Below are 14113 nucleotides of genomic sequence, written 5' to 3' on the forward strand. Positions count from 1 at the left end.
TCTGTGTATTTTTCTTAACAGTACAATTTGTACCCAGTGTTACCAAATCAGCTTTCTTACATGAGATGTGAGGGACAGTTGGGGTGTGTTGTGGGGTGAAAGTAGGAAGCAAAATATGACTTTATGATGGTTTCTCAATCTCTGCACCTCCCTATAATGAAGAAAAGGTGATCTGTATTATAAAGTGGATGAAAGAAGAGGGTACAGCAGCGGTTTTCAAACTGTGGGGTGCGCCCCAGTAACAAAAAAGGGGGCGCGAATGTTGCCATATGTGGCGTAATTTCGCTATTCGTAGGAAAATTTTAAACTTGTAGCAATGTATCGGCAGCAAAAAATATAGGAATAAATTTTATTAGGGTTTCAAAAAAACGTTAGGGGGTTGCGATTAAAACTGTTATGAAAACTCGCAAATACTTAAAGGTTGAGAAACGCTGTGATGAGAGCACGGCTCAGCAGCAGGAATAAAACAGACACTAGTATGAAGATAATGCAGTACAATTTAGTTTTAAATAGCAATGTTATGGCCCCCCGAAAGTAGAATGCAAGTGCTTTAAGCCCTGTTATGTGATGTTGAAATACAATACATATAGAGATACACCAAGTGGTTCACAGTCAGAATTCTTTACTTCTGCAGAAGGGAAGCTCACAGCACACCACAATAACCAGCTTCTGAGAGGTGGGGATGGTACAAAAGTTTATTTACAGTATGCCTTGACTATAACATAAATTTGATTAGCTAAATAGTGGAAAGCTGAGTTTTTATATTAGATGATTAGCTAAATAATGTTTAACAATAAATACTTACTATTCTAATGCAGTTATTTTTTAGAATGCATTCATGCCTCCTCCCTATGCAAGTAACTTTTACTCCAGCAGAGCCTTCCATTACTTAGCAGCATCCTTAATTCCAACAATTTGGCAGCTCCTCTTCCCAACCCCCATGGTGTCTTGTAGCCTAACTTTAATAATAATTTCAGGAACCCTTGCAGCATATTCTCCCTTTACAAATTTAGATTTCTGTACATGCCTGTCCCACCCTTCTTGACAGAAATTAAAGAGAGTAAACTGGCAGTAGATGGATGTAGCATGCGATCACAGAATCATGGTCCTACATTACAGGACTCTTGGACTATCCTCTTGTGAAGGACCACTTGGACCCACTGCAGCTTGCCTACTGGACAAAGACTGGAGTGGCAGATGCTCTACAAGGCTTATATCCATCTGGACAAAGCAGGCAGTACTGTGAAGATTATGTTTTTTGATTCTTTTAAGTGCCTTCATTGCTATCCAGCTCTTCCTGTTAAGGGGTAAGCTCATAAATATACAGGTGGATGAGCCTACGGTATCTAGATAATGGATTGTCTGTCTTGCAGGGCAGTTTGTGAGGCTCAAGCACTGTATCTCTGATGTGTATGTGAGCAGCACTGGACCACCACAAGGAACAGCCCCATCACCTTTTCTCATCTCCCTGTATATGTCACAATATAAGTATAACATGAGATTTTGTCTCTTGCAGAAATTGCAGATGATTCTGCACTTATGGGGTGTATTGATAAGGAAAATGAGACAAAGTATAGAAGTCGGGTGGAGAACTTTGCTTCATGATGCTGAAAGAATTATCTGCAACTTAACAACAGCAAAACCAAGTAACTGGTTATTGACTTTAGCTGCACTAAAGAGCCTTTATTCCCAGTCATTGTTCAGGGAGTAGATGTGCAGATGGTGCACTCCTACAAGTACTTGGAAGGGAACATCAATGACAAGCCGGTAACACAAAGGAGTTATAAAATAAAGAACAGAGCGGACTCTTTTTTACTTAGGAAACAGCATTCCTTTAAATGTGAGTACTGACATTCTACATTTACATGTTCTATAACGCTCTGATAGCATGTGCGATATTCTACACTGTAGTGTGCTGGGCCGATAACATTACTTCAAGAGAGACCCACCGAATCAACAAACTTATTAAGGGGGCAGGCTCAGTTATAAGATACACTCTTGACTCTCTGGAGATATTATCAAAAGAGAGAATGAAGACAAAACTGATGGCCATTATAAACAATGCTGCACATCCTCTCTCTGACACACTAGCATTGAGTATTTTCAGCCAATAAATTATTCAGCAGACATGTGTCAAGAAATGCTACTAGAACACCTTCATATCTAAGGTAATACATGTATTTAAAGTTTTCTTCTTTATACATTCTTTGTGTTTCTAATGGAGGTTATTGTTGTTTTAATATTTCTTGAGCTTCTGTAACAAGCTACATTTTTCGTCTTAGGAAAAATGCAGAACTTTCTTTCTATCAATTTATCTATCTATCTATCCCTCATATCATAATTTAATGGGAAAAAAAATACTCTGGTCAATTAAAAATTAGAAAAAATTTACCTTTAAAGGAAGTTGACTAATCCATTGCCAACCTTTTTGCTACACAGTATCTTTGAATGATTACATTTTACTTCATCTTTCTCATTCTTGTCCTCTTACAGTGGGTAAGGAAGGGATATCTGAATATAGTTTTTAGATTGTTTTTACTTTCTTGTATATGAAGTATTGGAATCATCCAAACATTTGATTTCGAGATTTTGATGAATCTCAACGTTTTAGACCTCGTTGACTTTCTCGTATACAAAGTATAGTGAAAGTATATTGGAATCGTCCAAAAATTCAATTTCGAGATTTTGATGAATCTCAACATTTTAGACCTCGCTGACATTCTCGTATACAAAGTATAGGGAAAGTATATTGGAATCATCCAAAAATTCGATTTCGAGATTTTGATGAATCTCAACATTTTAGACCTCCCCGAGTGTCTGTCTGTGTGCGTGTATGTGTATGTAAACACGATAACTTGAGTACGCTTTCACTTTGGTCAACCAAGTTTGCATACAAGTATTAGGTACAAAATGTAGATTTCTATCAACTTTTGAGCTATTTCCACTATCTGGAAGTGGTATTTTACCTTTTATTCATGCAGCTACAAAGTCCGATTTATTCAACGTTACTTTTATAATAATTGTTCAATATATTATTAATTTGATTTGTTGATGGTTCTTTAATGTACATAATATAAAAATATAATCACTGTCTTGCGGTTTTCTCCTCAAATATCCATTCCCATATCTGAGTATACAAGAAAGTCTAAGGGAATGTTTTACTGATATAAACTGCAGCATATAATACATTAGTTCTTGAAGACAACTTAGGCAAATGACTGGACTTGGTGTTTATGAGATACAGCAACGATTCTTGTAGCATCACAAAAGGAGAGTCAGTCAAGAGACCAAGTAGTGTAAAACCTGAAATGAATGAAGTACCAGTCTGTCTTCCTGAAGCAGTGAGTAATTCTCCAAGCACTGCAGTCAGCATGGTGATTTTACCAGGTGTAAAATGGATAGCCAGCCAAACCTTGATCCAATAAGAGACACTGCAAACTCTGTTGGAGAGGCAATCATATACAGAGATGATCATCATCACCTTTGGTAAATTGTGTGCCAGTCCTATAAAGAGAGAGGGAAATTGGAAGACAGCTGTGCTCAAATATGAAAGAGACTGAAGCTCAAGAGATGACAGAGGTAGGTGAAAAGGGCTGCAGTATAACCTGCAATATTGGGGAAAAAAACTGTGGTGTGGGATGTAAGATAACATGTGTGGTATGACTCACAGTCATGGGCCCTTCAGTAAACCATAAACTGTGGTTTGAGAGTAGACTGCTAATCAATACTGGTAGGTCTTAAACCTTGTGCATTTCAACTAGAAGCAGAATGTAGCAATCCTCTAATAGCGGTACAAAAACCCAGACTGTGTTTTTGTGTGTGTGTCAAAGACTTACCTGTGCAGAGTGTATTCAAGTGAAGCTGAAATTGCAAAAGAAATAAAACAGTACTTCATGACTCACACGTCTGTACCTACCACAGCCAGCTGGTTGCTTGGGGTTAATTCTTTCCAGTGACACTACAGGGAATTTGTGCATCTTGTTTTTTGTGTCGATACATTTTGTCTTTGTGTTCAAATCCTTCAATAAACTTAATAGGATTGTGTTTCAGAATGAATGGATAGATACAACAACTTCCAAGATGGCAACCAGGTACCATGTTGGAGCTATGGATTGTTTTCTTTAGAGTATGCTGCAAACATAACAGCCATTCACAACTGTAATTTGTCAGAATAAAATGCATGGACTCTAACTCGGTACTTTCCTGTTTTCTCACTGTGATTTGGTACAGGTCATCACCAAAGATGTTTCCCTAATTTGTATCAGCAGAATTAAAGCTAATCTTGTCTCAGAAAGGTATCATACACATGAAAACATTTCTCCAGCCATTTACTGAATCTGATTAACCCAGCAGTATAACTGCAAGGCATGAGCCAACCCTGGACAGGGCTCCCGTCAACTGCAGGCCAGCACTAATGTACACCTAAAACCTTGATCATCCCTGAACAGTTTTATGTTAACAATAAACATAAAACACATATCACAGACATGGAATGAATGTACAAACTCTAGAAAGTGATTGGGCCAGGGTTAGTACACAGTTTCCTATGACTCTGAGGAATCTACATTAACCATGGGACCATCACACATCAAAGCAGCTCCTTTTAATTCCCAAGTCAACAGAGACATAAATCAGCTCAACCAAACCTTGAAAAGCAACATCAGCACCCAGTTGTCTCAGAGACCCTGTACCAAACAAGTGCTTGACAAGATTTGTCTGCATTAACACATTACCAAGTTCACAATGACAGATGTCTCCCATTTTTTTAATGACTACAAAATACTTATTACTGGTCTGACACACTACCCCATCAAAGGCAGTATTAATACTTCTTATTTGGCTGATGACTTTATCCAAGGCAGCTTGCAACATCCGAGATGCAACTGATTACATTTCTTTTTTCCATCTGGAGCACAGATAGGTGAAGTGACTTGCTCATGGTCACACTGTGTCACTAGCAGAATCTGAACCCATAACCTCAGGGTTTGAAGTCCATTGCCTTAGCAACTACACCACATTGCCTTAAGCATTAAAAGTATTAAGTGTGAATAAGGCAAGAGGAAATTAAATCCCTTTGATCATGAAGTCTCTAAATGGATATTTATTCAAAGTCTTCAGTGAAGCAGCAAATAGCGTCCCTAATTCATATCTGTGTGAGTTGCGCTTTTTGCGCTTTGACTGTTGCTGTTAATGTTGAACAAAAAGAACCTACTGTAAAGAAATACAAGAGATGTATTTATTTAAGAAGAAAAAAGTAACATATTATATCAACTGTCAATAGTGTTTAATTGCAAACGTAAGGCATACTGTATATTAATAACAATAATACGGTAAAATAACAGCACGGGTTATCTATCTTTCTTAATGATTTCAAGAAACTTGGATGTTTTTTGGTTCTTTAAATTCTACAACCCTTTTATGTCCAGTGAGAGCATCTACAATATAATTGGTAATAGGCTTTTTATCAGCTTAACCAACCGCGCTTACGTAAAAATTATCCTCTATTAATTGAACAAGATGCTCTAGACACAACATTGTGCATATCGGATGCATACAAGAAGAAGCATTCTTCCTACCTTTACTGCAGGTCTAAATCCGATTTAATTCACAATGAGGAAAATCAATTCCCGCTACAGTATTGGATCAACAAAAAATGTTTAATAAAATGTTCACAGGCGTCACTCGGTTATTGATACTGACCATGGATTTAAATAACTCTGAGATTTAACCGAATTGCTCTTTAAGAGAATAACTTAAAAGATGTACTTCCATTACGTGTTTAAAATGGTGGATCTAATCATTCTATCTATAATTTAGCATTTTTTTTTAATTATTTTTCAACAGCTATTCCATTCGAGCGCTGCGTGCGCGCCTCCGACTGTTGGGAGGGGGCGTGTCTGCGAGTCAATGGGCGTAGGGGCGTGTTCGCGGTTGCGCGTGCACCGCCCGCCGCATTTTGTCCAATCGTGATTGGTCAGTGAAGAAGGCGGGTCTATCTGGGTGGATGCGTGCGCGCCTTCAGCCGTGTTTACAAGGAGCCGATCTGAGTGCAGCTGATCCGGGCAGTGAAAACATCAATCAGTAGCTAGTTACTCGCGATTTTCGAATTCGGAATATCGCCATGTACCGTTCTCGGTACGCGTTCCGCTCTACGGAACCGAACTCCTTGCCCTTTGCGGCCGGAGAGACCTTCCTTATTCTAGAGAGAAGTAATCAACACTGGTGGCTGGGCTCTCGCTCGAGCAACGGCGAGACCGGCTACATCCCGGCCTCTTATATCGAGAAGATACAGGTGAGTCATGAATGATTGTCAGCATAGTCTTAACCTCATATAGTGGCTTACAGTGCTAACATCCTTGCAGTGCACTTTTGCAGATCATCAGTAACAGTGTTAAATATGAAATACAATGATGTATGAAAAATAATCAAGTAAACTGAAGAGTCCTGCTTAACGCACCAGTAGACAAGAGAAGGGCAAAAAGCTACCAGTATGAAAAGCACAGTAGCAGCAAGCAAAGGCTGTGCTGGCTAAATACAGTTTCTGCTTCAATGGTGCGCTTACTGTTCTTCCTGTCCACTGTTATTTATAGCCTTGTATGATTTAACTGCAAAGTGTTTAATGCATCTTCAGCATTAAGTTATCTTGGTTAATTTGAGAAATACAACAAGAAAGTGCACTGGGTGAATGGGGCTATCTAACATCAAGATTGTTTGATCAATCTTAAGCGGGCAATGGCTTGTTTTATCATGTTTTTGTTTCAAATGCAATTAACTGTAGTTTTTTTTTCAGCTTGTTTTTCTAAGCTGTTAAAAGATTGTTTTTCTATAATGTTACAGTTACAGTGCTGCAAATACGAGAGTCAAATAATCAGCACAGGGAGCAATTTAGGATGTCTGAATGAACTTGCGTTACTGCAGCAGTCTCCATGAAATTATTAAGGTCCCCAAGTTTTGTTTGACTTGTTCTCAAGGAGTACTGTAGATAACAGATTTCACAAAGTTGCCTTTGTTGAATAATCAGGGTTCATTTTATGAACTAAATTTCACAAAACTGGACATTGCTGTGTGGTAGAATTGTATTAGGTGTGACACCAGGAAAATGCAGTTGAAATTATCTGCAGGAGGAGAAGGTGGATGTACTGTAATTGAAGAGTAGGATCTCACTTCTTAGAGCGTGGGGTCTTTCTCTTTTGTTGCTGTAGTTAAATGACAGTTTTGTGGTGCAGATGTAATGAATTCCTTTTTAGGTAATATGCATGATTAGATTGCGCTGTGTTTGCTGCAGCACACTCCAGATGACACACAAAGAGACGCTTCTGCTCTGGAGACGTCATTCAGGGAGGCTGAGGAGCTGAACTCATCTGGCTGTTTCAGTAGGCAGCGCTGAATGTGGATTGGTGCCACCTTTGATGTATCCATCTGGCTGTCTATAGCACCCAGAATTGAGCTAACAGCAGCATTTAAAATACCCAAGATTAAGCTGGCATCAAATTATCTACAAAAATAAAAAATATTATCAAGACTGCTTAACAACTTTCTTGCCAACTTGTGCTTCTTATTTTGGTTTTATAGCATGCAAATGGTGCAGCTGTTAGTGAAAGAGATGCTAATCTTGGGTGTCTTAGGTAAAGGGCTGATTATCTGTTACTCAGTGAGATTGTGTGTAGTGGGGTTAATTAAAACTTGTAGTTAAAGACGTCAGTGTTTCTGACAGTTTGACATGGAAGACAATTCCATAAGGATCAGGGATTGTGGGAGTCCGCTGTGGAGCTGGAATTCAAGATGGGGGTCGAAGAGGCTCTTCCATGGAGGCATAGATGTTGAAAATTTGACATAGACTGTTGTTGTCTTTCATGCTGTTATCCTATCAATTATTCCCTCTCTTTTCAGACACCCCAGCAGGATGAGGTGCTGCAGTCCATTGATCGTGCCATTGAAACCATTCACAATGCTGCAATGAAGAATGCTGGCAAGTACAACTTAGAGCAGAGGGATGTCTTGCAGTAAGTATTTTGCTGTGCCTTAAACTTAATTGTATAAATATTTGACCTTCAGTGTGAAACTTTTTTTTTTTTTGCTTTGTGCCTACCAGAAAGCTAATTCACCATCGAAAAGAGACACTTGCCCGTAAGAGCCCTTCTCCAGGCAATCACAGACGCATTCTGCCTACATCTGCCAGTGACTTTGAGCTCAGCATATCTCAACAACCTAATGGGTTAAACCGTAGTTATGGCAGGCAGGCTAGTGAACCAGTACCAGAGTGTCTGAGCAAGGATGAAAGCTTCTACCAGGTAAGTGTCGGAAACTGACATCAAAGAAAAGTTAATACTAAACATATCTGAAGCTTGGTGAACCAGTTTGAGTCCAATGGCTCTAATCCCTTCGCTAGCATATGTTCTAGATTAATTTTCACATATTGGCTTTGGATATAAATCTTCTTGATCAACAGGGCAGTTTTCCAGAAAACAGTGAAATAGTTTTATCTTCGAAATAAAAATTTTAAATGCTCATTATACTGTGTGGCCAAGGTGTTTTGTTTGGTGAGTCTGTCTCTTCTGCCCCAGTCCACAAATGCTTTCCAGATTTTATAGGTTAATTTTTGAAACATTAGCGTATTATTTCTTTTTAAGCCAAAGGTGAGTTCCGTGAAACATAATCTTTCTTACTAAGAATACTTCTTATTTCTTAAATAATCATCTTATTTTATCTTCCAAATGTACCTTACTGAACTATAATTATTTCAGATTTGATCACATTATGCAAATAATTATGAGTTTTAGCAGCTACATGCCATAGTCTCAAGCTTCCACTCATCCATCTATTTATTAACTGAAACCACTTAATTTATTAATAGATTTCACGGCCTGACCTAGGAGGATTAGACAGTCGAGTTGAAATAAACATGTGTCCTGGAGAGTATAACAAGACAACACAGGCACATGACCAACCTATCATCAATGGGGAGTACGCCCACATACACACAGATTTAAATTCTTGTAACAAAACTGTATAAAAAAACAAGGTTATCTAACAGATCTTTGAACTGTGTAGGGAAATCCACAAGTACATAATAAAAATAGCTTGAAAACAAATCTAAGACCAAAGCACTGCCCACTGTGCTGCTACAGTTTATAAATAAGATTCTAAATATGTACACTGTGTAGTTTTTTTTTAAGACTATATATGTGATAAGTAATGTTTTATGGTCTTGGTTTACTAATTTAAAGTATGATTGTTGATAGATTTAAACCTCTCTTAAATCATTTGCAAAAAAAAACCTCTTCCACCATCCAGGGTGCTGTGTAACAATTTTGGCCATAAAATTTAAGTGCCTCATTGGCATTAAAGATAATAGTTTATAGAGGCTATGTGAATAATTAGGTGGCGGGATATGTTTCCAGTTAAAGAAAAACATGAAGTAGAGTTGTAAAGACTGAGATGAGAATAATGAGATAAATTTGTAGAGGTTCAGTGTGAAAGAAGAACACAAGTGCAGAACTGAGAGGTTTTGGGAGTAACACATCACATGCTTTAAAGATTTGAGCTTTTGGAGCAAAAGATAGAAAATGTTTGGCTAAAGGGGGTGCCACAATGAAGATAAAGGGTTCTCAAGACCTTGGGAGCCCTGGGGATGAAGATTGGGTGAACACTGAGTCAACATGCAGATACTGTAATAAAAATCAACAGCAACATCAGTGTCGGATGTAATGACGATGGTGACCGTGACCTTTTTTAATTTACCCAACAGTGATTGTTTATATACTGTACATTGCAATATTATCTTGATATCTGCTTTATGATCAGTATAATATGTTGTTTCACTTTTTCTCTTTGAGAAGAAAATATATTGGGACCATCTGATGTCTCACTGGTTTCAGTATCGGGGAGGTTATAGTCCCCCTTCAGCAGAAGCTTTCCAGTTTCAGTATGCTAACTGGCCCTATCATAGTACCCTTTAAGTTTTGCTTGTTAATTAGTTGAGCTATCCTATCTGTGATTAAGGGAATGCATAGATTTGTGTAGCCTTTGAAGTAAACACATTGTTTAGTGGCACATGTTATGTTTACAAATGCTTGGAGATGACATATTAAGAAAAATCCGCTTGTACACAGAATTTATATACAAGTACCTCTTTATGATTCTGAAGGAAAAATGAAATCATTTTTAAATGACTGCTGGTACAAAGTGAAACTGTGTGTGGTCCCAAAAGGCTTTGTGTTTTAAGTTGAGATGGAACTGTTCAGCTGAAATAAGCAGTCTTATTTCACAGCTTGCAGTTGTGTTATTATAAAGACATATAGATTTATCAGTAGTGAAATTAATTTGTTTTCCTCTTAATTTTAGACCATAATTAAAAAAAACTGTTTAATAACAAAATAAATTGTTGGTTACTCTTTAACTAGAACAGTGCAGTTTCTGAGTTGTCTATGTCTAGAAGTAGCCAAATGATAAGCATCTGCAGGTTTCTGAGTGTTTCACTCGTTTCTTTTACTTGTGTTGCTCATGCATGTGCCTCACCAACCAACAGATACCACCTCAGCCTCGGCGTGCCGCTCCAATAATGCCCCCACCACCTGAGAAACGAAGAGGAGCTCGACAGCAAGGTAAACAATGGAAAGCAAGCTTGGGTTTATGGCATTAACTAGTTTTCAAGATCCTGGCTTAGACAGAAATTAGTAATTTTCTGTTTCCTATATGTAATAATTCTTCAAGGCTCAGCTAATTTGTTAACTTCTGAAATGTGTGTAAATTTCTCCACCTTGTGTCATCATCTAGCTAGAGGGTTTGACTTTGTGCATAAACATATTGTCCGTTGTCTGCGTCTATTATGTGATGACCAAATGTTGCCGTCAAAGAGAACAGTTTTTCTAAGTTTTTCTTTGCAAACAACTGGTAGACAGTTATGCAGTACAAGCAGGTAAAGAAAATTGAATTCACCAGTCATTCAGTCATCTTGTGTTTATGGCAGGTAATCATAAGAAAAGTAATGTTTCTTTATAAGAAAAAGGAAATGATCTAAATTTGTCAGCAAAACACATCCTGTTCTCTTTAATCTGTCACTTTTGTTCTGAATTGACTTTATCTTGTAACTGCAAGTATGAAAAAACTGGTGGGGTGGGGATATGATTGGTGTAAACCCACTTGCCTACATTTCAAGTTCGGGGGTTACCCACTAATGGCATGGTGCGTCCTCTTCTCTAAACCCTTGTGATTAGACTTACAGAGGAATGACTAGGAGGTTGTTTTTTGTGTGTGACTTTTTAATTCTTTATTTTAAATACTTGCAACAATATTTCACCATGCTGTGCCACTCGGGTCAACATGCCAGTTTGGTTTATTTGAACTGAAATAAAGGATGCATTAGTGCAGAATTTTGCCTGTTCAGCTGGGCTCTCTACTGTGTGTGTTTTCTGACTTATTTTATCTAAATGTTTGTTTACACAGAACCACAAGTTCCATCTAGGGGCTCTTCTGTGTCTACTAGTTCATCTGTAAGCATCACTTCATTGGAAACAGTCAGCTCAGCACGTGCATCACATACATCTGAAACCAGCCTTCCCACTCTTTCAGCTACACCTCCACCAGTCCCTTGCAGAATTCGGCCAAATTTGGGTGGCACAAGTAGTAATACAGCTCAGCCTCGCTCTCCCTCTCCACAGCCCCAGATCCAATTTCAAGATCAGGACCATTTGACATCCCAAAACCAGTCGAAGCCTGAATCCCAGGGCCGGAGCATGGACCATTTAAAACTTCAAAGCCAGCCTCATTTGAAATCTCAGGACCAGACTAAACCGCAGAATCATGAACGACCAAGATCCCAGTTTCAAGACATGGAGCAGTCCCAACATCATCTACAAATGCAAAACAAGGATCGATTACAGAAAGGTGTGCCTGCTCTTTCTCAAACAGAACTCTGTTCTGGATCCTCAAGTTCTAGAGGAAGCCCTGTTCACTCAGGAAAAGCAACAGCATTGGAGAGTGAACAACATCAACCCAGTGAAGTGCCACCCACAATTGGAGCAGAGCTGATTGAACTTGTAAGGAAAAACACAGGTTTGAGCTATGACTTGTCCCGGGTTGCTATTGGAATTGTCATCGGACATATCCAGAGTAGTGTTCCTAATATTGCAGATATCATGGAGCAGATCTTACTCTCACTAGTGGAAAGCAAGGTAAGCCTTAATAAAAACAAGTTAGAAATGTACTCATGGCATAGCATGCAGGTGCATTTGAGGGCTATGCAGGCACTGTAGCCTTCTATGAAATGAGTTCAGTTCGTAGGTTCTAGAAACTTCTCAATCTGATGCAGGGCCTAAGACTGTCTAACCAAGATTGTGCAAAAGGCTGAAAACGGGCTTGAGCAAGACTAATCCATCAAAGGGTTCACTGTCGCTCACACATGCACATAATCATATACACACACACACACAACCCCCCACTTTCACAAAAAATGACAGTTTACAATTCAAATTAACATAACCTAAAAGAAAAACTTTTTTTTTTGCTTGAGCATGTCTGGCCATAGAAGTTTTCATAAAATGGGACATGCAAAGCTGTGCAGTTATGACAAATATTAGAGAATATCATAATTAAAAGGCAAACTTTATTATAGTGACTGACTATTCTAGATACCGGGCGAATGTGTCATTAAAGTTTAGTGTCTGTGAAATAGCGAATCATTATAATCTACAGATAATGGAGCTGTGGGGTTGGTTTAGCCACAGAGTGCTTCATTAATACCTAGATAATATTTTGTTTCCCTTGCTTGCATTTTATACTTTTATGGTTAGGAAGATCATTTACCTTACCTGTTATGACTTAAAGTATCACGTGGTGTGAAATTCTGATGCACTGGTTCATTTGCTTTTCTGCTCGATGCAGCAGAGAAGACTTTATAAAGCAGAGACAATTTTCAGAGGCAGAAGTTTCTACACATACCTAACTGGACTTGCAGTTGACTATGAGAGCGGGGAAACAGCTTGTGACTTCATGCTCCACACACATACACATTCTGCGGGTGTTGCATTAACTTTTATTGGGAATCCGTTTGCTTTCAGTAGTAGCTATTGGAGTTGAAAAAGAGAGAAATATCCAAAATATACAGTTTGGTGTAACCGCTGTCAAGGTGAAATTAAAACAGTAAAGTATTTTGTAGTTGAAGTCGCATAGAATGTTTCTCTGTATTAAAATTAATGAGTCTGCAGATTCCCCAATGGTTTTTAATGGGAGATTTTGAAATTTCAAAGTTTTGTAGAGTACAATCTGTTTCAGGTATCTCAACAAAGACTGAACAGTTTTGACAAATTTGTTTGAAGGAGTATGCCACGTTTCAACAAAATCGGCCCACACGGGGCAGAGTTGATTCATGTGGATAGATAGAAAAACAGATGTGGCTATTGCAATAGGTGCTTCTCACATTACATGCCAGCATACCTAAAAATAAATACATTCAGAAATTATAGCTTAGAAAAAATGTTGTACGTTAGTCTTTATTTTAAAAGTGCCTTTCAAGGTACTATCATAGGTTGATTCACAATGTAAGTAAGCCAAAATAAAATATAATAAAATTGCAAAAATATAAAGTAATCTAGCAGTAATAACTTCAAAATCTACAAATTTAAGGTTTAGAAGAAATTAAAAATACACTAAATTACATTAGGCAAGAGTGGTATTTTATCCTTTTCTGACAGACAACACAGATTGATATCCCAAATCTGACTTGTGTATTCATGAGCAGATCATTTCATCTGGCTCCACTCATTTATTCCTGAAAATCCAAGTATAATTCTGGGATAGTCCAGCTGATAATATAGACTACTGTATATGGTGTCTCAGTACTGGGCCAGGAGTCTAACCTGGATTGATTTTTCCTTTAAGGCAAGTATTCTCGTTGTTACAGCAACAACAACAATATTTATTTATATGGCACATTTTCATACAAATGATGTAGCTCAAAGTGCTTTACAGGACGAAGAAAGAGAAACAAAGGACAAAATTAAAAAATTAGGCAATACTAATTAACATAGAATAAAAGTAAGGTCCAATGGCAAGGGAGAACAAAAATAAAAAATTCCAGATGGCTAGAGAAAGAAAAAAACAACAAAATCTGCAG

At 38.0% G+C, this 14113-nt stretch overlaps 1 protein-coding gene across 1 annotated transcript in view; it reads left to right on the forward strand.

Moving 5' to 3' along the window:
* Positions 1-5998: 5998 nt before the first annotated feature.
* The window catches only part of LOC114669275 (NCK-interacting protein with SH3 domain-like), a 31913-nt gene continuing 23798 nt past the window's right edge, over positions 5999-14113 (forward strand). The window contains exons 1-5 of the mRNA XM_028825513.2: positions 5999-6292; positions 7891-8003; positions 8093-8291; positions 10529-10604; positions 11446-12173. Of these exons, the coding sequence (XP_028681346.2) occupies positions 6122-6292; positions 7891-8003; positions 8093-8291; positions 10529-10604; positions 11446-12173 (1287 nt within the window). The 5' untranslated portion in view covers positions 5999-6121. The remainder of the gene's footprint in view (positions 6293-7890; positions 8004-8092; positions 8292-10528; positions 10605-11445; positions 12174-14113) is intronic.

The sequence above is a fragment of the Erpetoichthys calabaricus genome, chromosome 18, assembly GCF_900747795.2.
Source record: "Erpetoichthys calabaricus chromosome 18, fErpCal1.3, whole genome shotgun sequence".
Lineage (NCBI taxonomy): Eukaryota > Metazoa > Chordata > Cladistia > Polypteriformes > Polypteridae > Erpetoichthys > Erpetoichthys calabaricus.